This window comes from Stenella coeruleoalba, assembly GCF_951394435.1.
Source record: "Stenella coeruleoalba genome assembly, chromosome: 15".
In the NCBI taxonomy this organism is placed as follows: Eukaryota; Metazoa; Chordata; class Mammalia; order Artiodactyla; family Delphinidae; genus Stenella; species Stenella coeruleoalba.
The window spans coordinates 72,460,627-72,479,704 of NC_137161.1; the positions used below are offsets into that span (position 1 = coordinate 72,460,627).

At 54.5% G+C, this 19,078-nt stretch overlaps 2 protein-coding genes across 4 annotated transcripts; one reads left to right on the top strand and one right to left on the bottom strand.

Annotated features, from left to right (window-relative positions):
* Positions 1 to 14: 14 nt before the first annotated feature.
* CFAP119 (cilia and flagella associated protein 119) lies at positions 15 to 4,141 on the bottom strand (the record flags this gene model as incomplete). Of its 3 annotated transcripts, XM_079945421.1 has the most annotated exons (9): positions 3,868 to 4,141; positions 3,504 to 3,535; positions 2,858 to 2,923; positions 2,516 to 2,685; positions 1,905 to 1,975; positions 1,604 to 1,720; positions 1,453 to 1,522; positions 1,291 to 1,380; positions 15 to 190 (listed from the first exon to the last, which is right to left on the bottom strand). In XM_079945421.1, the coding sequence occupies exons 1-9, from the start codon at positions 4,069 to 4,071 to the stop codon at positions 15 to 17; spliced, it is 996 nt and encodes a 331-aa protein (XP_079801547.1). In that variant the 5' UTR covers positions 4,072 to 4,141. The 3 variants fall into 3 exon arrangements, with proteins under 3 accessions (XP_079801547.1, XP_079801546.1, XP_079801545.1); XM_079945420.1 differs by having other exon boundaries at positions 1,291 to 1,522; XM_079945419.1 differs by having other exon boundaries at positions 1,291 to 1,720.
* A 386-nt stretch (positions 4,142 to 4,527) lies between these two features.
* RNF40 (ring finger protein 40) lies at positions 4,528 to 16,956 on the top strand. The gene is made up of 20 exons (XM_079943859.1): positions 4,528 to 4,653; positions 4,763 to 4,966; positions 5,395 to 5,562; positions 5,697 to 5,838; positions 6,487 to 6,693; positions 7,261 to 7,382; positions 7,504 to 7,650; positions 7,748 to 7,822; positions 8,812 to 8,931; positions 9,029 to 9,208; positions 9,415 to 9,550; positions 10,403 to 10,524; positions 10,610 to 11,046; positions 11,133 to 11,250; positions 11,373 to 11,522; positions 11,701 to 11,913; positions 11,994 to 12,119; positions 13,361 to 13,501; positions 13,592 to 13,693; positions 15,711 to 16,956. The coding sequence occupies exons 2-20, from the start codon at positions 4,835 to 4,837 to the stop codon at positions 15,885 to 15,887; spliced, it is 3,015 nt and encodes a 1,004-aa protein (XP_079799985.1). The 5' UTR covers positions 4,528 to 4,653; positions 4,763 to 4,834; the 3' UTR covers positions 15,888 to 16,956.
* Positions 16,957 to 19,078: the final 2,122 nt, after the last annotated feature.

Consider the following 19,078-nt stretch of genomic DNA (forward strand, 5'->3'; position numbering starts at 1 on the left):
GAGGGTGGGGGTCACTAGGTCTTGTTCTTGCCTTTGCCTGGAGGTAGCTGGAGGGGCCACTCGAGTGCGGTCAGCTTGCTGCTGAGCCTTTCCTCACTGGCCTTGAGCTGTTCCTCCACCAGTTGTTGGAGCTGCTCCAGTTCCTTGTTCATCTGGGTCTTGATGTAGGCCCGGAGGATGGAGACCTGGCCTGCAGGGGCAGGGAAGAAGGGACATGTCAGAAGAGATGCCGTCTGGGGCTGAGGGATTGCCCCTAGCCAGGCAAATACAACCTTCCAGGGTGCCCCTGGGAGCTACACTAGTGGCGGTGTTGCTTCAATTCAGAAAATGTCAGCCAGCCCTTCTGTGAGAGAAAGATGGGCAGAGTGGCTGTGCTGCTGCATTTTCTGGATTGCTACTTAGTAGCCTTGTGACCTTAGGCAGGTGACTTAACCTTTCCATGCCTCAGTTTCCTCTGTGTAAAATGCAGATAGTGATAGCACCTAGCAACTAGGATTGAGAGAGGATTAAATGGGTTAATAGATGTAAAATGTGGGAATTCCCTGGCAGTCCAGTGGTTACAACTCCACAATTCCACTGCAGGGGGCACGGGTTCGATTCCTAGTCAGGGAGCTAAGATCCTGCAAGCCACACGGCACAGACAAAAAAAAAAAAAAAAAAAAGGTCTATATATATACATACATATATATATATATATATGCTTAAAATGGGGCCTGCCTGGCACATAGTGTTGTCAAATGTGTGCTGTCTATTATTGTCATTGGGTTGGGTTTTTTTCCCCTAATATTTATTTATTTATTTATTTACTTTTGGCTGTGTTGGGTCTCCATTGCCATGCATGGGCTTTCTTTAGTTGTGGCGAGCGGGGGTACTCTTCCTTGTGGCACGCGGATTTCTCATTGTGGTGGCTTCTCTTGTTGTGGAGCACAGGCTCTAGGCACGCGGGCTTCAGTAGTTGTGGCTCACAGGCTTAGCTGCTCCACGACATGTGGGATCTTCCCAGACCAGGGCTTGAACCCGTGTCCCTTGCATTGGCAGGTGGATTCTTAACCACTGCACCGCCAGGGAAGCCCTATTGTCATTGGTTTTATAATCCTTTTCTGGGACTCCTGCCTCACCCCCAGCAGCTGTGCTTTTATCTGTTTGCCATCTTGGACTTCTGCATAAGGAATCATTTGGAGAAAGGACACCATGACTAAAACAAAAATTCTGAAGTCCTGATATGGTCTAAACCCTTCATTTCACACCTGCCCAAAGTCACAGGGAACCCTAACCCCTCCAGGTCCTCACTTGGCTCTGGCTCTGGCTGGACCACTGTTTCCGGTTCCTCCTCATCTGGGGTGAGTGCCTGCTCCTCCGCCTCTTCACCCTCTTCTTTCTCTGCAAGCCAGAAGGCAGGAGGAGGCTTCAGCCCCAGCCCAGTCCAGCCCTCGCCCCGGCATTCTCCCTTACCCGTCTCATCCTTTGGCCAGAGCTTGGGTGCCTGTAGCCCCATGTAAGTCAAAGATAGATCCAGCCGCACCTGGGAAGAGGGAGGAAGACGTCTGCACTGAGGGAAAGGGGGGAGATGAGGGGTGGCCTCTTGTAGCCCATGGCCCAGTACCTGGGGTGTGAAGACATATTTGTAGAGCTTGAAGTGGCGGAAGTAGGTGTTGACCACATAATCTGCCAGGGCCAGCAGCTGTTCCTCCTTAAAGAGGTTGATACTGAAGGGGGGCCGCTGTGGGGATGATTGGGAGTTAGAGGACTGACCACCTCCTGAAGCCCTCACCTTTTCTCCAAGTGCCCGGCAATCCAGGAGCAGGAAGAGCCCACTGTGGCCTTCAGAGGAAGATGAGGGTCATGTGTGTAAGAGAGGGTGGGAGGCTGGGCTAGACCTTATCTGGGGGGAGAGTGAAACTGACCCTGATTCCGTGGCAAAAAAGAACACTGGTGAAGTAGCGGTAACATTCCTCCACGTTGCCCAAGGGGGTTGCTGGGAGGGAAGGCAAGATGTGACAGTGAGTACTCTCCCTGATAATCATTCATTTTAGTCACTCAACAGCTACTTATTGAGCATGAGCTTTAGAAGTAGAAAGATATAGGCAACAAATATTGAGTACCCACTATGCACTGTTCTGGGCACTGAACCAGACAAGTTCCTGCCCTTAAGAAGCGTATTTTCTAGTGGAAGTGACAGACAATAAACCAAGAAATACATAGTTTAGCTCTCGTTAAACATTCTGTAGAAAATTAGTTCCAGGAGTAAAGCAAGAGCTGTTTTATTGAGCACTGTGCATGTATCTACATCTATTATATATAATATTTCTCAGAACAGTTTCATAACGTTAGTGCTGTAGCCTTATTATAGATAAGGAAATAGAGGATTTCAAAGGTGAAATAACGGGTGTGATACTGCTGCTAGTGATGACAGAACAAAGATTTCAGGTGCTAATCCTGCTTTTACTTCCCCTGGTCACTTATGCCAGCCTTCTCCTCTCCCCTGGACTCACAGCCCTCGGGGGCCTTCTCTTACCAATACAGGCCTTGTGAAGATCTTGGAGCAGGGCACAAGCCGTTGATGTCTGCTCCAGGGAGAAGCCTTGTTGCCGGCAGAAGATGAGTGCATGGGAGAAGAGGTCCAGGGTGATGGCGTCCCGCAGGCTCTGCGCAGGAGAGCCTAGTCCCAACAGCTCGGCCAGCACCCTTGGGAGGGAGAGAGGAAGGAATGAGTGACAACCGGAGCCTCTCTTCACCGCCCCACACTAGTGTACAACAGGCTTTGGAGCCAGGCATTCCTCATGCCTTCCCAGCCCATCCACCTCCCAGCCTTCCCCAAGAGCTAGCTCTTATTCCCCTCCCTGCTCCCCTTGCATACTCCCTCATCTCCTCAACATTGGCTGTCTTCTCCAGCCTGTGCATGGAATGGATGTCCAGGTACTTCCTGTCATAGGAAAAGAGGGGAAAAGGTGTTGGTGGCCATTATGCATTACCCTCATAACAGGGCTATGATGGCTAGAGCACTGGACTGGGAACCAAGAGACCTGAGTTAGAGGTTTGGCCCTTCCACTGAATTGCTGTGTAACCTTAGGCAGGTCACTTCCCTCTCTGGGCCTCACTTTCTCCATCTGTAAATAGAGGGTATGGCCAAAATGAACTCATGATCCTCTTCATTTCTAAAGCGTAGGATTAGGAAACTTGAGTTCTGGTCTCTGCCACTCCCTACCGTATAACTGGGCAAGTCTCCCTCTGTGAACCTCAGTGTCCCCATTTGTACAATGCTCCGTAGAGGCACTGATACTACATTTACATTCTCAGTCTTTGGCTCCCCTCTTCTCACATTCTCTTTGGACTGGGGCAGCAGGAGACCTGACTTAGTCATCTCGGGTAATTGCATCTCTGGGCCTCAGTCTCCTCATCTGTAAAATGAGGATACCGTTGCTGTTTGACAGGATTGTGGGGAAGCCCTAAAGGAGTAATACAAGTGTGAAGGGTAACTTTCCCCCAAAGCTCTTCACACTCACCATATGCAGATCCGGGGCTGGGGCAGTGGCGGCTGCAGAGAGAAAGCGCATTGGGAGAGGCAGAGCTCTGTTGTTCATGGCCCCTAGTTCTTGAGCCGTTGCGAATCTCTAGCGGGCCTAAGAACGCGTTAACTTGCCTTCTCATCTTAAAGACTAGCTACGAGCAATGCTGGCGGGCTGGGCTTCAGCGACCCCTAAGTACTATTCATGAGCATATTAACAAGGGGGGGTCACACACCCCCGTCTCTTCACCAAGGCAGCCCGGGAAACGTCTTGAACGTTAGAAAGCATAACGACGGGTGGCGCCCTGCTGGGGAGCCCTTTTATAAACATTCATGAGCGGACGACTCTGTCCAGTCCTCACCGGGAACAAGTCGGCTGCAGGATCCTCATCCGCATTCACCGAAGCCACGGTTCCCGACTCGGTATGCACACCTGTTCCCATCCGCGTGGCCGATTCATCCAATGACCTGAGGTCTTTCTTGGGTTCTCTCCGCAATTCGTAGTGCTGTTCAAGCTCCGATTGCATTTTCAGTCCCTGGAATTGGCTGGACTTCCGGCGGATCATCTTGTCGCTCCTCTGTGCTGCGGGGCACCACAGGTTCTGTCCTGCCTCGGTTCTGGGACAGCCGGTTCTCCGGCAGAGGCTGCCAAGGCCTGGCCCTCTATCGACGCTTCAGCCAATCTACGCTGCAGAGAGGCCCGGTGCAGCCAATCCGCTGGGGGCGTCTTCCTCCGTCTCAACGGTGACCGTTGCTAAGGGGGTTCCTGGAGCAAGAGAGAAAGTGTACGGCGCTCGCCAATCAGTGAGAAGAGAATGCGCGTGCGTAATAAGCCGCAAGGCCCGCCCCCGTGCCCTCGCTTCAAAGTTGCTATTCTGAGGCAGGCGATGTCATTAGGACTGGAGAGTGGAAGTGTTGTCGGTTACCATAGGAACTGTCTACTGGCCAATCACTGAGAGGAAGAGGCGGTGTTCAGGAAGAAACCAAACGGGACCCGAAAGGCGGCACAAAGCGCGACCAATAGAAACAGGAAGTGGAGAAGATTTCTCCACATCCGGTACTGCCTGTGGCGCCTGCGCTCTGTGCTGGGGAGGCCAGTGACGTCCAGGGGAGTCCAAGATGGCGGCGGTGGGGTGATTCTGCTGCCGGTGAGGGGCCCGGGGCCGGCGGGGCGGGGTCCAGCAGGTGGGTGCGGAGGAGGCTCGGGGCCGCAGGAGCTCCGGCCGCTTCCACATCTCTGCTCTCTGTGTTCTGCAGGTGACGGAAGCGTCGCCTCCGCCTGCCTGACGTGCCTCGGGAGAGCCTGCGCCGCTCCTCCCCGCCGCGGCCATGTCTGGGCCCGGCAACAAACGCGCCGCCGGCGATGGGGGCTCGGGGCCCCCAGAGAAGAAGCTGAGTCGCGAGGAGAAGACCACAACCACGCTTATAGAGCCCATCCGTCTTGGGGGCATCTCTTCCACGGTTCGTGGGCTCCTGTTTCAGGCCTCACAACTTACCAGAACTCCCATCTCTGTTCTCCGTCCACGTCGTCCAGAACCTTACTCCCAGTTCCCCAGGTTTAGCAAGATCCACTTTTCAGAACACTCTGTTGAAAGAAACCGAGGACACGACGTCTGCCTTCCCTTTACAGATAGGAAAACAGGTTTCCAGAGGGCGTGTGACTTGTCAAAGACTTCAGAGTTAGGAAGAGGCAGAAGCAGAACGTGACCCTCCTCACAACCGAGACGCTTTCTCTGTGGGTGTCTGAGCCTCTTTAAATCCTGTTAGCAGTTAGTCTGGGGTTACTCCCCTCTCCCATCCATTCCATTTTGCTTTTCTTTGTCTCTTTCTATGATTGGGTTCTTGGTCCCTGCTTGACCATCTTCTCGGCCCCTTTGTTTCCTTGGTAGGAGGAGATGGACTTGAAGGTTTTGCAGTTCAAGAATAAGAAACTGGCAGAGCGGTTGGAACAGAGACAGGCTTGTGAAGATGAACTCCGAGAACGAATTGAGAAGTTGGAGAAGCGGCAGGCCACAGATGACGCCACACTCCTCATTGTCAATCGCTACTGGGCCCAGGTGGATGCCCTTCTACTTTCCAAGACCTGGCCTTGATCCAGCTGCCAATCCTCAGACTCCTCTGCTAGGAAAGGAGTATCATGCTGGGAAGCACCTGAGGGATTCATAACATTTTTGGTGCTTTCTCCCTTCAGCTGGATGAAACTGTGGAAGCCCTTCTCCGACACCATGAGAGCCAGGGGGAGCTGTCTTCAGGGACAGAGGCGCCTGGGACCCAGGAGGGGCCAACACGTGATGAGACCCCTCTCACAGAGCCAGGGACATCGGAGCTGAGGGGTAGGGCCAGAGCCCTGGGATCTGGGAAGCTTAATTAAGTTCTGGGGAAGGTCCTGGAGAGGAGGGAACTTTGACATTAGGCTGCTGAATTCCCTGCTTGCGCGCGCGCACACACACACACACACAAATTGATTTCATATCTGGGCAGCAAAGGGCAGTGGGTAAGAACACAGGTTTTGGAATCTGAGTGACATGGTTAAGAGTGCAATTCATGTTTTGACATTCTTAGTTCAAAAAAGTATTAAATGCTGACTGTGTAGTTGACATTGTTGTAGCTTTGGAGGAGACAAAGAAAATAAAAAAGAAATACTTACTGCCCCAGCCATTAGGGAGGAAGTGGTTATAAACCATAAAAAAAAGTGTAGGGGTCCCTGAATGGGAATTAGTGTGTATGCACACTAGTTTAGCTTAGGAAGGCAGAGAAGGCCTTCCCTGAGGAAGTGATTTGGTAGCTCTCTGGCTTTGAGGAAATTACCTCACTGAACTGCAGTTATTTCACTTTTAAGATGGGGATAACAACAGTACTACAGGGGTTGGTTATGTTGACTCAGTGAGCCATAGAGAGTTGAAGGAGGCGATCTGGAACTTGGTAAAGAGTGGTGGTAACTGTTACCATTATCCTCATGAGAGTCTGTCCGTCCCTCCCAGAGCCCCTGCCAATGCAGCTGCGGCCACCTCTCAGTGAGCCAGCCTTGGCTTTTGTGGTGGCCCTGGGTGCAAGCAGTAGTGAGGAGGTGGAGCTGCAGCTGCAGGGCCGCATGGAATTCTCCAAGGCAGCTGTGTCCCGTGTCGTGGAGGCCTCTGACCGCCTACAGCGCCAGGTGGAGGAACTCTGTCAGCGAGTATACAGCCGAGGTTAGTTCTTTGTGCCCCCACCCCAGAGGTGTCCAACTCCATTTGCATCTTTATGGTATCCCCTCCTCAGTGCTCCTGGCCCAGAGGCAGCCACAGTTCCCCAAGGAATAAATCAGCCATGTTTTCAGGTGCAGGCTTAGGCTGTTGATGGTGGCTCTCGCTTTGATTCCTGGAGTTGAGCTCTAGAGAGACAGGTGGGAGGAGTTGTTGATGCCGGGGGAGCCTCCCCCTTGTGGCTGGAGACCTCTTGGGAGCATTGTGCACAAATCTTGGTGGCAGTTGCTGACCCACGAGGCATAGCAGCAAGTGCCCAGGCTTTGCAGGCAGACTGACTTCTCTCAGCCTTAGTTCTGTCAGTCCAGCCTGGGCGTTCTGAGCAGATGGCTCTCCTCTCTGAGCTGGTTTCCTCCTGTGTGCAGTGGGGACAAAGACTCCTGGCTTTGTCATGAGAAAATGGCAAGACAGCTGGTGGATCACACTGGGCAATGACCTAGCAGACTCCAGGATGAGTTAGTACTTTGACCCATTGCCTTGGACTTGGCTCTTACCCGAGCCCTCCCTTCACAGGGGACAGTGAGCCCCCCAGTGAGGCAGCTCGGGCACGCACCCGGGAGCTGGGCCGTGAGAACCGGCGACTGCAGGACTTGGCCACCCAGCTACAGGAGAAGCACCACCGCATCTCGTTGGAGGTGGGAGTTGGGCTTTTAGGGTGGGATTAGAACCAGGGCAGGGTTTGGATTAGATGGGCACCCAAGGATCTCAGGGAGCCGGGTCTCTTATCTAAGTACCTGTCCCCTTCCTTGTCCCCAGTACTCTGAGCTCCAGGATAAAGTGACATCTGCAGAGACCAAAGTGCTGGAGATGGAGACGACAGTAGAAGACCTGCAGTGGGACATTGAGAAGTTGCGGAAGCGTGAGCAAAAGCTCAATAAGCACCTAGCGGAGGCTTTGGAGCAGGTGGGGTCAGACATTGGGTCAGATGGAGCCAGAGCAGGGTACTTGGGGCCCTCGCTTCTCTCCTCCACACCCTGTCTCCTCTGTCTTCTCTCCACAGCTCAACTCTGGCTACTATGTATCTGGGAGCTCCTCAGGCTTTCAGGGGGGCCAGATCACACTCAGCATGCAGAAGGTGAGCAGCAGCATTCTTCCTCGTCCCTCCCACCACCTTTTCTCTACCCTACCCTTGAACATCCCCTCAGGATTAAGGACAGACGTCCAGCTGTGGTCTCGGAGGTCTTTCCCCGTTACTCACAGTGCTCTTTATTTCATTCTTTCATATGTGTATTCAGTAAATAATTGCTGGACACTAAGTGCTAGGTACTGTGTAGGAAGCAGGCATTTTGGAGAACGAAACAGACAGGAATTAAACCTTTCATGAAGCTTAAGTTCTAGTTTGGGTAACTGACAAGAATTAGGTAAGGTCGTATGTACATCAGCTGGTTAAAAGTACCACTTAGGGGCTTCCCTGGTGGCGCAGTGGTTGAGAGTCCGCCTGCCGATGCAGGGGACACGGGTTCGTGCCCCGGTCCGGGAGGATCCCACATGCCGCGGAGCAGCTGGGCCCGTGAGCCACGGCCGCTGAGCCTGCGCGTCCGGAGCCTGTGCTCCACAGCGGGAGAGACCACAACAGTGAGAGGCCCGCGTACTGCAAAAAAAAAAAAAAAAAAAAAAGTACCACTTAGAAAAGAGATGTTGGGGTATGTTGGAGTCAATTGGCATTCTCAGTTGTGTAGCTGAGAAAGGGCCTTGCTGCCGCTGTCTCATTCCTTGTCCTGCTTTTGCTCTCTCAATTCTTGGTCGTTGCACACTTTTTTGGTGCTACAGGGTCACTGCGCCCTGTCTCCCCTTGCTCAGCTTGCTCTTCAGGTCTTCCAGGAAGGCTTCCCTGACCCCCTGTCAGTTACAAGCCTTGCTTCCCAGCACTGACCAGGCAGTACTGAGTTTTCTCCTACTTGCCTGAGAGCCCTTAGGAAAGTGCCTGGGTCCGGCTTGTCACTGGGCCTTCAGAGTACATCACTGCTCTGCAGATGGGAGCTTGGGTAGGGCATATGGTGGGGCTATGAGGGAAGCATGCGTCCTGGCCTGGCCCTGCCTCCCACTGCCCTTCCCACTCCTCAGTTTGAGATGCTGAACGCGGAGTTGGAGGAAAACCAGGAATTGGCCAATAGCCGCATGGCAGAGCTGGAGAAGCTGCAGGCAGAACTTCAGGGGGCTGTGCGGACCAATGAGCGCCTCAAGGTGAGCTGTGTTTGGGGCTGGGAGGGCCTGAGCCTGCACGGTAGGAGCTGAGCTCTGAAACCTCTTGCTGATTGTCTTTGGACATCCCTGCCCCTAGGTAGCCCTGCGGAGTCTTCCTGAGGAGGTGGTACGGGAGACAGGGGAGTACCGAATGCTGCAGGCGCAGTTCTCACTGCTCTACAATGAGTCTCTGCAAGTGAAGACCCAGCTGGACGAGGCCCGTGGGCTGCTGCTGGCCACCAAGAATTCCCACCTGAGGCACATTGAGCACATGGAGGTATGCCCTTGGAACAGGGGCAGGGGACAGGGGTAAAGACCAGACCCTTAGGGTCAGATTGTTCCTGGGTCAAGGGTGTCAGAGGCCCTGTGTGCCTGCCAGAGGTCCCTTGGGAGTAAACTCCTCCTGAGCTGCTGAGGCCTGAGGTAGGGGGGGCTTGCCAGGAACTAAGGGGTTGGGTGGGTCCTTAATGCCTCAACCCACAGAGTGATGAGCTGGGGCTTCAGAAGAAGCTGCGCACAGAGGTTATCCAGCTGGAGGATACGCTGGCCCAGGTACGCAAGGAGTACGAGATGCTGCGCATCGAGTTTGAACAGAACCTGGCGGCCAACGAGCAGGCGGGTATGTGGTGAGGACAGGGTTGAGGTGGGGCCTTATCTGGGATTGCTGGGCCCTGGTGTGGCCAGATGCTTATCCAGATGTAAGAGGTTAAGTCCTTTCTTCTCCCAGAGCCTCATCTCTCTGTGGAAAATGGGGACCACACCACCTGACTCAAAGGCGCAGTGAGGCTTACAGCCAGATGAGGTGGCTCATGGAGCAGACTGAGGCAGAACGGGAGCTGTCACCCTCATCCATACTTCTCTGGCCTTATGGTGCCTCTCTGAGATACTAATTCATTTTTCACAGATTTATTGAACACTTTCTATGACCCAGGCTCAGTTCTAGGCTTTGGGATGATACCAGTGAACAAAACACGACGGATCCCTGTTGTGGAGCAGTGTTATAGTGAGGGAAGACAGACAACAAAGGAGGAAAAAATTGAACGTGTATATTAGGTTGTGACAAATATACCAAGAAAAATAAAGCAGGGAGGGAAGATAGGAAGTATTATGAGAAATGCCGGGGAAATGTAATTAAGAAGATGGTATTTGTTTAAAAAGCTAAAAGAAGTGGACTAACTTACTTTTATGAATTTACAGTTAGTCATGTGTTCCTTTGAAAGGAAATTTGGAAATATTTTAGAAGTCTGCATTAGCAGAAATAACACACATAGGCAGTGTCAAGTTATGTTTAGGTGAATTCTCTTCATTTGTTTGATGAGATCACACACTCTACATAAGGCTTCAGTTGTTATCTCCTTTGTAATGAGAGTGATGGCTCTGGCCCTGCCCCTTCCCCCACTGAGGGGTTGGGCCCCTAACCCAGGGACCAACCCAGCCTTCAACCCAGCCTTGGTTTCCTGTACTCTTCCAGGGCCCATCAACCGGGAGATGCGCCACCTGATCAGCAGCCTCCAAAACCACAACCACCAGCTAAAGGGGGACGCTCAGCGATACAAGCGGAAGCTGCGGGAAGTGCAGGCTGAGATTGCCAAGGTGAGGAGGGGCTGCCTGGGGAAAGCTGCGGCTAGACCCCAGTGAGCACGTCTCACCTCAGCCCTGTTCTCTCTGTGCTTTGCAGCTCCGGGCCCAGGCCAGTGGCTCTACCCACTCCATCCCCACCCTGGGCCACCCGGAGGACTCTGGCCTGAGTGCCCCAGCCCCAGGGAAAGAAGAGGGTGGGCCAGGCCCTGTTGGTGCCCCTGATGCCAGAAAGGAGATGGCTTCAATGCCTGGCGCTGCCATTACTACCTCCTTGGTGAAGAAGGAAGACCTGGTCCCTTCTGAGGAAGAGGCCCAGGCCCTGACCCCCGGGGCCCAGGGCCCCTCCTCCCGGGCCCGAGAACCTGAGGCTAAACCCAAGCGGGAGCTTCGGGAGCTTCGGGAGCGGGAAGGGCCTGGGCTGGGACCCCCATCTGTAGCCTCAGCTCTCTCAAGGACTGATCGGGAGAAGGTCAAGGTGGAGGAGGCCAAGAGGAAGGAGTCAGAGCTCCTCAAAGGTCTCCGAGCAGAGCTCAAGTGAGGCCCTGTTCCTTTCTCCTTCCCACCCCTGCCAAGTGGCCTCCAACCCTACTCACCAAGCCTTCCTCCTATGCCTCCCCCAGGAAGGCCCAGGAAAGTCAGAAGGAGATGAAACTGCTGCTGGACATGTATAAGTCTGCACCCAAGGAGCAGCGGGATAAGGTGCAGCTCATGGCAGCGGAACGCAAGGCCAAGGCTGAGGTGAGGGCAGGTAGGGCCTATGAGGTGTGCAGAGAGGCTGCCCCAGGGGGTTGTAACCAGAGCAGAGCCCTAGGTCAGCAGGAAGCAGTGACAAGAGAGCTCCCTCCTTCTGGTGGTTATAGGTCGATGAGCTACGGAGCCGTATCCGGGAATTAGAGGAGAGGGATCGGAGGGAGAGCAAGAAGATCGCGGATGAGGATGCCCTGCGGCGCATTCGTCAGGCAGAGGAGCAGATAGAACACCTGCAACGCAAGTTGGGTGCCACCAAGCAGGTGCGACCCCGTTCTGGTCCCCTTGCTTCTGAATATTGGAATTTCCTAAACCTCCTATTCTAGCACATGGCCTGGGTCCATTCTGTGGTTCTTTGCTCAGCCATGTTTTCCTGTGGTTTCCCCACTGTCGTCTTGTCCATCTACTACATTCCATCTTGTCCTTGCCCACTCGCTGCAGGAGGAGGAGGCTCTGCTCTCAGAGATGGATGTGACAGGCCAGGCTTTTGAGGACATGCAGGAGCAGAATGGGCGGCTGCTACAGCAGTTGCGGGAAAAGGACGATGCCAACTTTAAGCTGATGTCAGAGCGGATCAAGGCCAACCAGATTCATAAGCTACTGCGGGAGGAGAAGGATGAGCTGGGCGAGCAGGTTCTTGGCCTCAAGTCTCAGGTATGGCTGCCCTGGGCTTGTTAGAGTGGAGCTGGAGAGGCAGGGGCTCCCCAGCACTGAGTCCCCACCCCTGTCCTCAGGTGGATGCCCAGCTGCTGACCGTGCAGAAGCTGGAGGAAAAAGAGCGGGCCTTGCAGGGCAGCCTCGGGGGTGTGGAGAAGGAGCTGACACTGCGCAGCCAGGCCCTGGAGCTCAACAAGAGGAAGGTGAGGCCAGACCTATGCGAGGGGACAGCAACCTGGGATGCTGGCTCACAGCCTCACTTTGTGACTCTGCCTAGAGAACTTGAAGCAGATGACCTGGGCCGAAGTCTGGCTCTGCTTCATCTCACAGCCCAGCTCATGTCTCAGACACTTACTGTGTTCCAAACTGTGTGCTGGAGGACTTTGCATGCTTGGTCACATTTCAGTCTGAAAATAATCCTACAACAGTTTTTGTTGTTACCTTTCATAAGTGAGAAGATTGAGGCTCAGGGAGGTAGCTGACTTGCTCAAGAAAGAGTGGAACTGGAATTTGGGCCCGGGGTCTCCTTGGCTCCTCAGCCCACGTCCTGACACTGCATTGGTTAGCTGTGAAATGTGCATGGTGGTCTCTGTCATGTAGTTGTATTAAACCTAAGAAATGTTTAGCTTGTGGTAGTTGTTCTTCTGAGGGTAACAGAGTTAGGAATGATCTGTGGCGCCCTCTTGGTGATATCACTCCTCTAGCTTATGGTAAAGGCTTAAGATTAACATTGACTTTCATCTTTTTTCCCCTCCTGGACTTCGTTTCTTCTCCATTTGGCTCATTCATTTAAGCAGTATTAGTCATACCCTTGTTATATCCCAGGACCTGCACTGAGTGCTGGGGAGATCACGGGAACAAGACCGCCCTGCTGGAAGTGGGAACTTCCAGTTTTGAGGGGCAGATAGCAAGCCGATAATCCCACAGACAAAATAACATCATTACAGATCATAGCATGTTTTTTGTGTGTGTGGGGGGGGGGTGGCACGCTGCACAGCTTGTGGGCCACGGCAGTGAAAGCCTGGAATCCTAACTACTAGGCCACCAGGGAACTCACGGTATGTCTTATGAAGGAAATAGAGGCGGATGAAAGAAAAATAGGACAGTGTGTCTCAGGAGGTGACATTTGAGCTGAGGCCTCAGGGGGTTGCAGGAAAAAAATGTGTGTTGAGGGGAGCAGAAAGAGGAGCCCGGTGAAGCCTCAAAGACAGGAGAGAGCGTTATGCAGGTGAGGAACTGAAGGTGTTGGGAATGAGGTAGACTAGGAGGAGGTGAGGGTTCAGAGGTCAGGAGACAGAACCAGTTCCAGTGAAGATACTGGACTTACCCCAAGAGCAGGTATCACTGGATGGTTGACACAAGCATCTGTGGGCCATGGCTCCACATGCCTGACTCCCCAGGCTCAGGCAAACGGTGCCCCTCCTCCCCGCTCCACCCACCTCAGGCTGTGGAAGCAGCTCAGCTGGCCGAGGACCTGAAGGTACAGCTGGAGCACGTGCAGACACGGCTGCGAGAGATCCAGCCTTGCCTGGCAGAGAGCCGGGCTGCCCGTGAGAAAGAAAGCTTCAACCTCAAGAGGGCTCAGGTGTGTGGTGGGCAGGGGTGGGGGCGGGGTGGGGGCAGGAGGTTCAGATTGAGGACCCTTGCACTCAGCCTAGCCCCTCTCCTGCCCCAGGAGGACATCTCACGGCTGCGACGCAAGCTGGAGAAGCAGAGGAAGGTGGAGGTTTACGCAGATGCCGATGAAATCCTCCAGGAGGAGATCAAGGAGTACAAGGTGGGGCCTTGGGGCTGGGTTGTGCTCCAGGAATCTTAGGTGACCTAGGAATCTTAGATGGGGGGTTGGTGAGAGCTCTGGTGGGTAGTCTGGGGAACCCAGAAATAAGGTAGGATGGCAAAACCTGCGCAGAACCCGATGTGGAGAATCAGATAACTATCAAGTATGGTACACATACTATGTGCCAGGCAGAGTGCCTGGCTAGGTATGAGAGGGCTAGGCACTAGACCTGGTCTCAGATCTCTTGAAACTGACAGTCTGTTGGAGGAGGCAGCCAAGTAATTCTCCCATCTGAGTGATGAGCAGTGTGATGGCAGAGGCCAGAGGGGCTGTGGGAAATCAGGGGAGCCCCTTAACAGCCCTGGTGGTCAGCAGGCTTCCTGGAAGGAATATCATCCAAAGAAAAACTGAAGAGTGAGTCAGGGTTGGCCGTGATGAACGGGGATGAAAGGGTTCCACCAAAGGGAAAGGCAGAGGTGGAGGCCTTTAGTTGAGAGAGGCGTGCTGGAGGACAGAGCTGGACAGTCGTAGTTGGAGGACAGAACATAGGTTTTGTGGTGAGTGACAAGCCTGGTGGGGGTTGGGCAGTGTTAGATCCTGAAGGGTTTGCAAACCAGGTTGAGCTGCTTGGCGTATGCTGTAGTCAGTGTGCAGAGAGCGATGTCTCAAGGATGTTGAGGATGAGGTGCCTGTGGGACTTCTTGGGAGGCTGTCTGGGAAGGCACTCAAAGCAAAAGGGCTGGTGTGGAGGACAGGAGTTTGGGGGGGATTGTCAGCAGAGGCAAAGGTAGAAGCCACATATAACTGTCGTCACCCAGGGAGGGTCTGTGGCATGACACGGAACAGTGTCATGAGGTGAGGGCAGGTAGGGCCTTTGAGGAGCTCTGACTCCTCCCCCGCCGTGGCGAGGGATGGCATCGGCCGTCACTCCCCCTGAGGAGCCTCGAAACTTAAATGATGGACAGAGGAAGAGGAGCCTGTAGCTTAGGAGGAAGGAGAGCAATCTAGAGGGAATTGATTGGGGAAGAGTTTCAAGGAGGCAGGGGTGAGCTCAGAAATGCCAAGAAGGCAAATGAAGCAGGTGTTGAGAGATGCCTCTTGGATTTGGCAGCCTTGGTGGGAGTTCTTGGGCAGAGGTGGAGGTGGAGGTCAGATCACCTGGACTCTCACCTACTGCAGTGAGGAAAGGGTGGAGAGTGAGTCAGTAAGTAGACAACCTGTTGAAGCAGTTTGGCCTTGAAGGGGCAGAGGCAGCTCGAGGCAGCCATGAGGGAGCAGGGAAGGGTTTTTGGAGAAACAACAGACTGCAGCCTGTCAAATGCTGATGGGTAGGGTTCTGAGAGCTAGGGAAGAGGTGATGCTTGTGGGGAGTTGCTGAGGTGGCAGGCAGGGCAGAGGATGAATGTTGGGAATGCTGAGTTGTGGGAATTTCCTGTCTGGAGTTGGAAGTGAGACCTGGTGGCAGGTGGGAAGTTTCAAGATAGGAGAGGAGATTTGTAAAACCTCCTTAGAGAGAAATGAATCCCAGGACCCACAGCAGGATTTCTGGGCAGCACCAGGGATGGGCCCAGTTGAGGGTTGAGAACAGCAGATTTCTAGTGGCACTGCCATGCCCAGCTGTGACTTACCAGATGCAGGTGGAGAGAAGGTAGACAGTCGGCTTAAGCCAGGATTGGGGTTTTGCCAGAGAAGGCCAAAGGGGCAAGAGATGAAGCCCCCGGGCAGAGAAGCTCAGGTTGGAGCCTGTGGGTCATTGACCTTTAGAGGGGACATGTGACCACTGGCCATCACCACCCAGATTAGAGGCTAGACTGTGCTACTTTCTAGTTTTGAAACCTGGGCTTTTGAGCCTCAGTTTCCTCATCTGGAGGATGCTTATCCCTACCTCCTAGGGCTATGGTGAGAGTTAGGTGCAGTCTGCTCTGTGGTGGCCTTAGTCTGGACCACCTCTTGCTATCAGCTTGGGATCCGGGCCCTGTCAGGATTGTTCCTGAGCTGATGCCTGTGCCCTGCCCAGGCGCGGTTGACCTGCCCCTGCTGTAACACCCGCAAGAAGGATGCAGTCCTCACCAAGTGCTTCCACGTTTTCTGCTTCGAGTGCGTACGGGGCCGCTATGAGGCCCGCCAGAGGAAGTGCCCCAAGTGCAACGCAGCCTTTGGTGCCCATGACTTCCACCGTGTCTACATCAGCTGAACCCGTAACTCAGGGGACTTTGGAACACCCATGGACCCTGGGGGCTGTGCCTCCAGTCCCTCCCCACCCCACACCCAGTGGCCCCCACCCTCCATTCCGGACCCTGTGGGCCCAGCCCCTCCCCATGTAGTTGGTTTTGGGGGCCCCAGTGCATGCTAGTGGGAGTGGGATTAACCAAGCTCAGTTTCACCTTTTCCCCAAGGTCAGAACTACAGCCTAGGGGGCACTTGCCCTGCACAAAAGGTCTGCTGTGAGAGGCCTGAGGGGCCCAGAGCACTCAACAGAACTTCTTGGAACCTGGCCCTAAACCTTCTCCAACTGACTCCACGGGCCCATCCCAGCCCTAAAGGGGAAATTCCCCAGGCTGTGACTTCCCACACAAGTGGAAGTTCACTACCTGCTTACACACCCACAAGTAAGGACCAGGGATGGGTCAGATCCCCAGCTCCTTGCTCTGAGACTGGGCTCTGGGGCCCAGGGAGTTTCTTTACCCTCTGCTCCCCAGACCTAGGCAGACCTTCCCTCCTGTGGAGTTCCTTGGGCTCTTTGGTCTGGTCTTATACTAAGAGCACCTCCTTGATGGGGGCACTGTCTTCTGGGAAGCTCTAAGGTTGCTGCAGTCACCTTGCACTCATCTTGGGAGTGCTGAACTAAGATCATCAGTTTCTATTCTAATCAGACCCCTCCCAATCTCTACTTCGCTCCCAGGCCCCACTTACAGCCCTGATGCTTCCCAGGGCTCCGCTGGGTCCCCAGCCCTGACCCTGCTTTCATCCTGGTGGCCTTAACTTTAGTGGAGGCAGAACTTCCAGGGGGAAAAAGGGACAGACTAGCGTGCTGGGCCGACTTCCAATCATTCCAGGTAGAAGAGCATCTAACACCCTGTGACTGAGCCTATACCCACAATGCTTCGTGTGTTGCCTGCCCAAGCACACTCTATGGGCTGTGAAGGCAGTATGCAGGGGCCTGGAAGGTGCAGCTGCTGAGAGGTGCAAGGCTCCTCTCGGCCCCTGCTCTAGAGATGTCTTGTATAGGCTGTTAATTGTTTTGAATAAACGTCCAACCCTCAGCCTATAGTCCGGGTAGCCAGGCTTCCTGCCCTAAATGTGGTTCCGGATTTTGGCTGTTACACTTGTTCCCAGCGCTGCCCTGGCTGGCGTGTGAACCTGGAGGGCCTGCACAGATGAGACCCCACTCCCAACAGCTGGTTAGACTGGGCCTTTGGGAGGGGCGCGTCTGCAGGGAGAAAGCGTCGTGGTCAGCACTCTGTCGCCAGCCGGCCCCACCTGTTCCCATGGGGAGGGGCTGACACCCTGGATCTCCGCATCTCTGCCGGCCCGGTCCGTGCGGGCTCGCCACAGCCCGCGCAGTCATTGGCGGCAGGGGTGCTGGGAACCCCGAGGTGCATCCTGGGAAATGTAGTTCTGTATTGGTGCGTCTAGGCAAGATCTTCGGAGGGGAGAGCCGGGTCCCCGGTTGTGCTGGCCAGAGGCGGGCCTGGGCCCAGTCTGTGGGCCGTTTTTCCCCAATGGCTTCACCCGCCCTTCCCCCTCGGACGGACAAGCAGGACGCCTCAGCGGGTCACTTATTTCATTGCGACCTGCACTGGCCACTGGCCTTGTTCTCGGAAACTGTGTGTCCAGCGGCGCCTGTGGGTTCAGTGTGCTGTCGAGTCCGCGGCCGGAGGCTGCACTGGGGGTCGCGCTCGGGCCGGTGTTGACCGGGCTTGGTGCCGGAGCTGGAGCCATGGCCACGGGAGCGGCCGCCGCCTTGTCAGCAGTCACGCCCTTGCGCGAAGCTGCGGCTTTATCAGAGGTCTCGCCTTTGGTGGGGCTCGCGGCCTTGTCCGCCTTCGGGCTCCACATGGTACCCAAGGTATCGGCGGGGCCGCAGCGGTTGGACCAGGTTGGACCGGAGACGGGGGCTACAGTGCTTCCGGCTCAGGGCTGGCGACAGTGGGCGCGCTCGCTGAGGCTCTCGCCGTGGCGGGGGATGGCATCGGGCCGTCGAGGAGGTGTCCGTGGCTCCCGGCAGTGGTGGCCAAGGTGGGAAAAAACGCAGCACATTGCATCATAGAGATGCCGTCTGGCTCTGAGGGGAGCGCTGCGCCCTGGAGCGGGCCGGGGTCCGCCAATCTTCTGTGAGCACTACCCTCTTTCCCAGGAGTCACCTCCACGTGAGCTCCTTAACAAATGCAAGTGACTGCGACACCTCCCCAAATATCTCTCCTGGGCTAGTCTCCATATCCAGTAGGGCTAAAATCTCTGAGTCCTCATGCTTAATAAAGTATGCCCAAACCACTTTCTCAAGCTCCAGACCAAGGGAGTGGGATAAAAATCCCAGAATTTGTGGGAAGAGCAAGCACTGATGCTGCAGGAAGAACAGTAAACTCACCGTAAACGTTGGTTTGCAGTGAGCCTGCCCAGTGCTGGGAGGATCTGCCTTAGGGGCTGGTCAGCCCCTTGCACTCAGGATGTTTGATCCCTTACAACCTCAGTGGCTGTGTGATACCCTGGGCCCCTTGGGATGGGCAGGCCAAAGCTCCTCCTGAACCAATCTTGACCTTGGCTGGCCTCGGAGGGTAAGCAGATGCTGGCCTCAGTGGCAAAGTTACGTGTTTTAGCCAGAATTAAGGCTGCTGTCTGTGGCCACAGGGTCCAGGGGAGTATTTGACATTAACCACTCTCTTTAAAACTTCCCTTGGGCCCTGTGGTGCTGCACTCTCCTGCTTTTCCTCATACTTACTATCTTCTCATGGTCCTCCTCTACCTGTAAGCTAGACCCTCTCCTTTCTACTCTACTGCTCTCCCTGGGTGTGTTTATCCAGGACCATGGCTACAGCTAGGCTGCTAAGGCCCAACTCCTCCAACCCAGTTCTTTCCTGAGCTCCAGACCTGGTAAATCACCATCATTCGTGGCCAGGGTTGGGTGAGGGGGATAAGATCACATCACTCTCCTTAACCCCCTCTCCCCCAATGGTGCCCTTATTCCAAAGTTACTCAAACGGGATGCTCTACACTCCAGGCTCTGCTCTCTCCCTTTTCTCAGTTTCTACTCCACTATGCTCTAAGCCTACACCTAACTGTTATGCACCTTCTATCCCCCACCACACCCCTGGCCCCTACACTTACTATTTCCTGTTCCTGCAGCCCTCAACCTTCAGGTCACTTCCTCTGCCAGTTTCCTGACCC

What these genes read in the sequence shown, in the direction of transcription:
- RNF40 (XM_079943859.1), top strand. Translation starts at nt 4,835, where the DNA reads ATGTCTGGGCCCGGCAACAAACGCGCCGCCGGCGATGGGGGCTCGGGG. An exon ending in TCAATCGCTACTGGGCCCAG is followed by an intron (nt 5,563 to 5,696) that starts GTGGATGCCCTT and finishes TTCTCCCTTCAG; the next exon opens with CTGGATGAAACTGTGGAAGC. An exon ending in AACGCAAGGCCAAGGCTGAG is followed by an intron (nt 11,251 to 11,372) that starts GTGAGGGCAGGT and finishes TGGTGGTTATAG; the next exon opens with GTCGATGAGCTACGGAGCCG.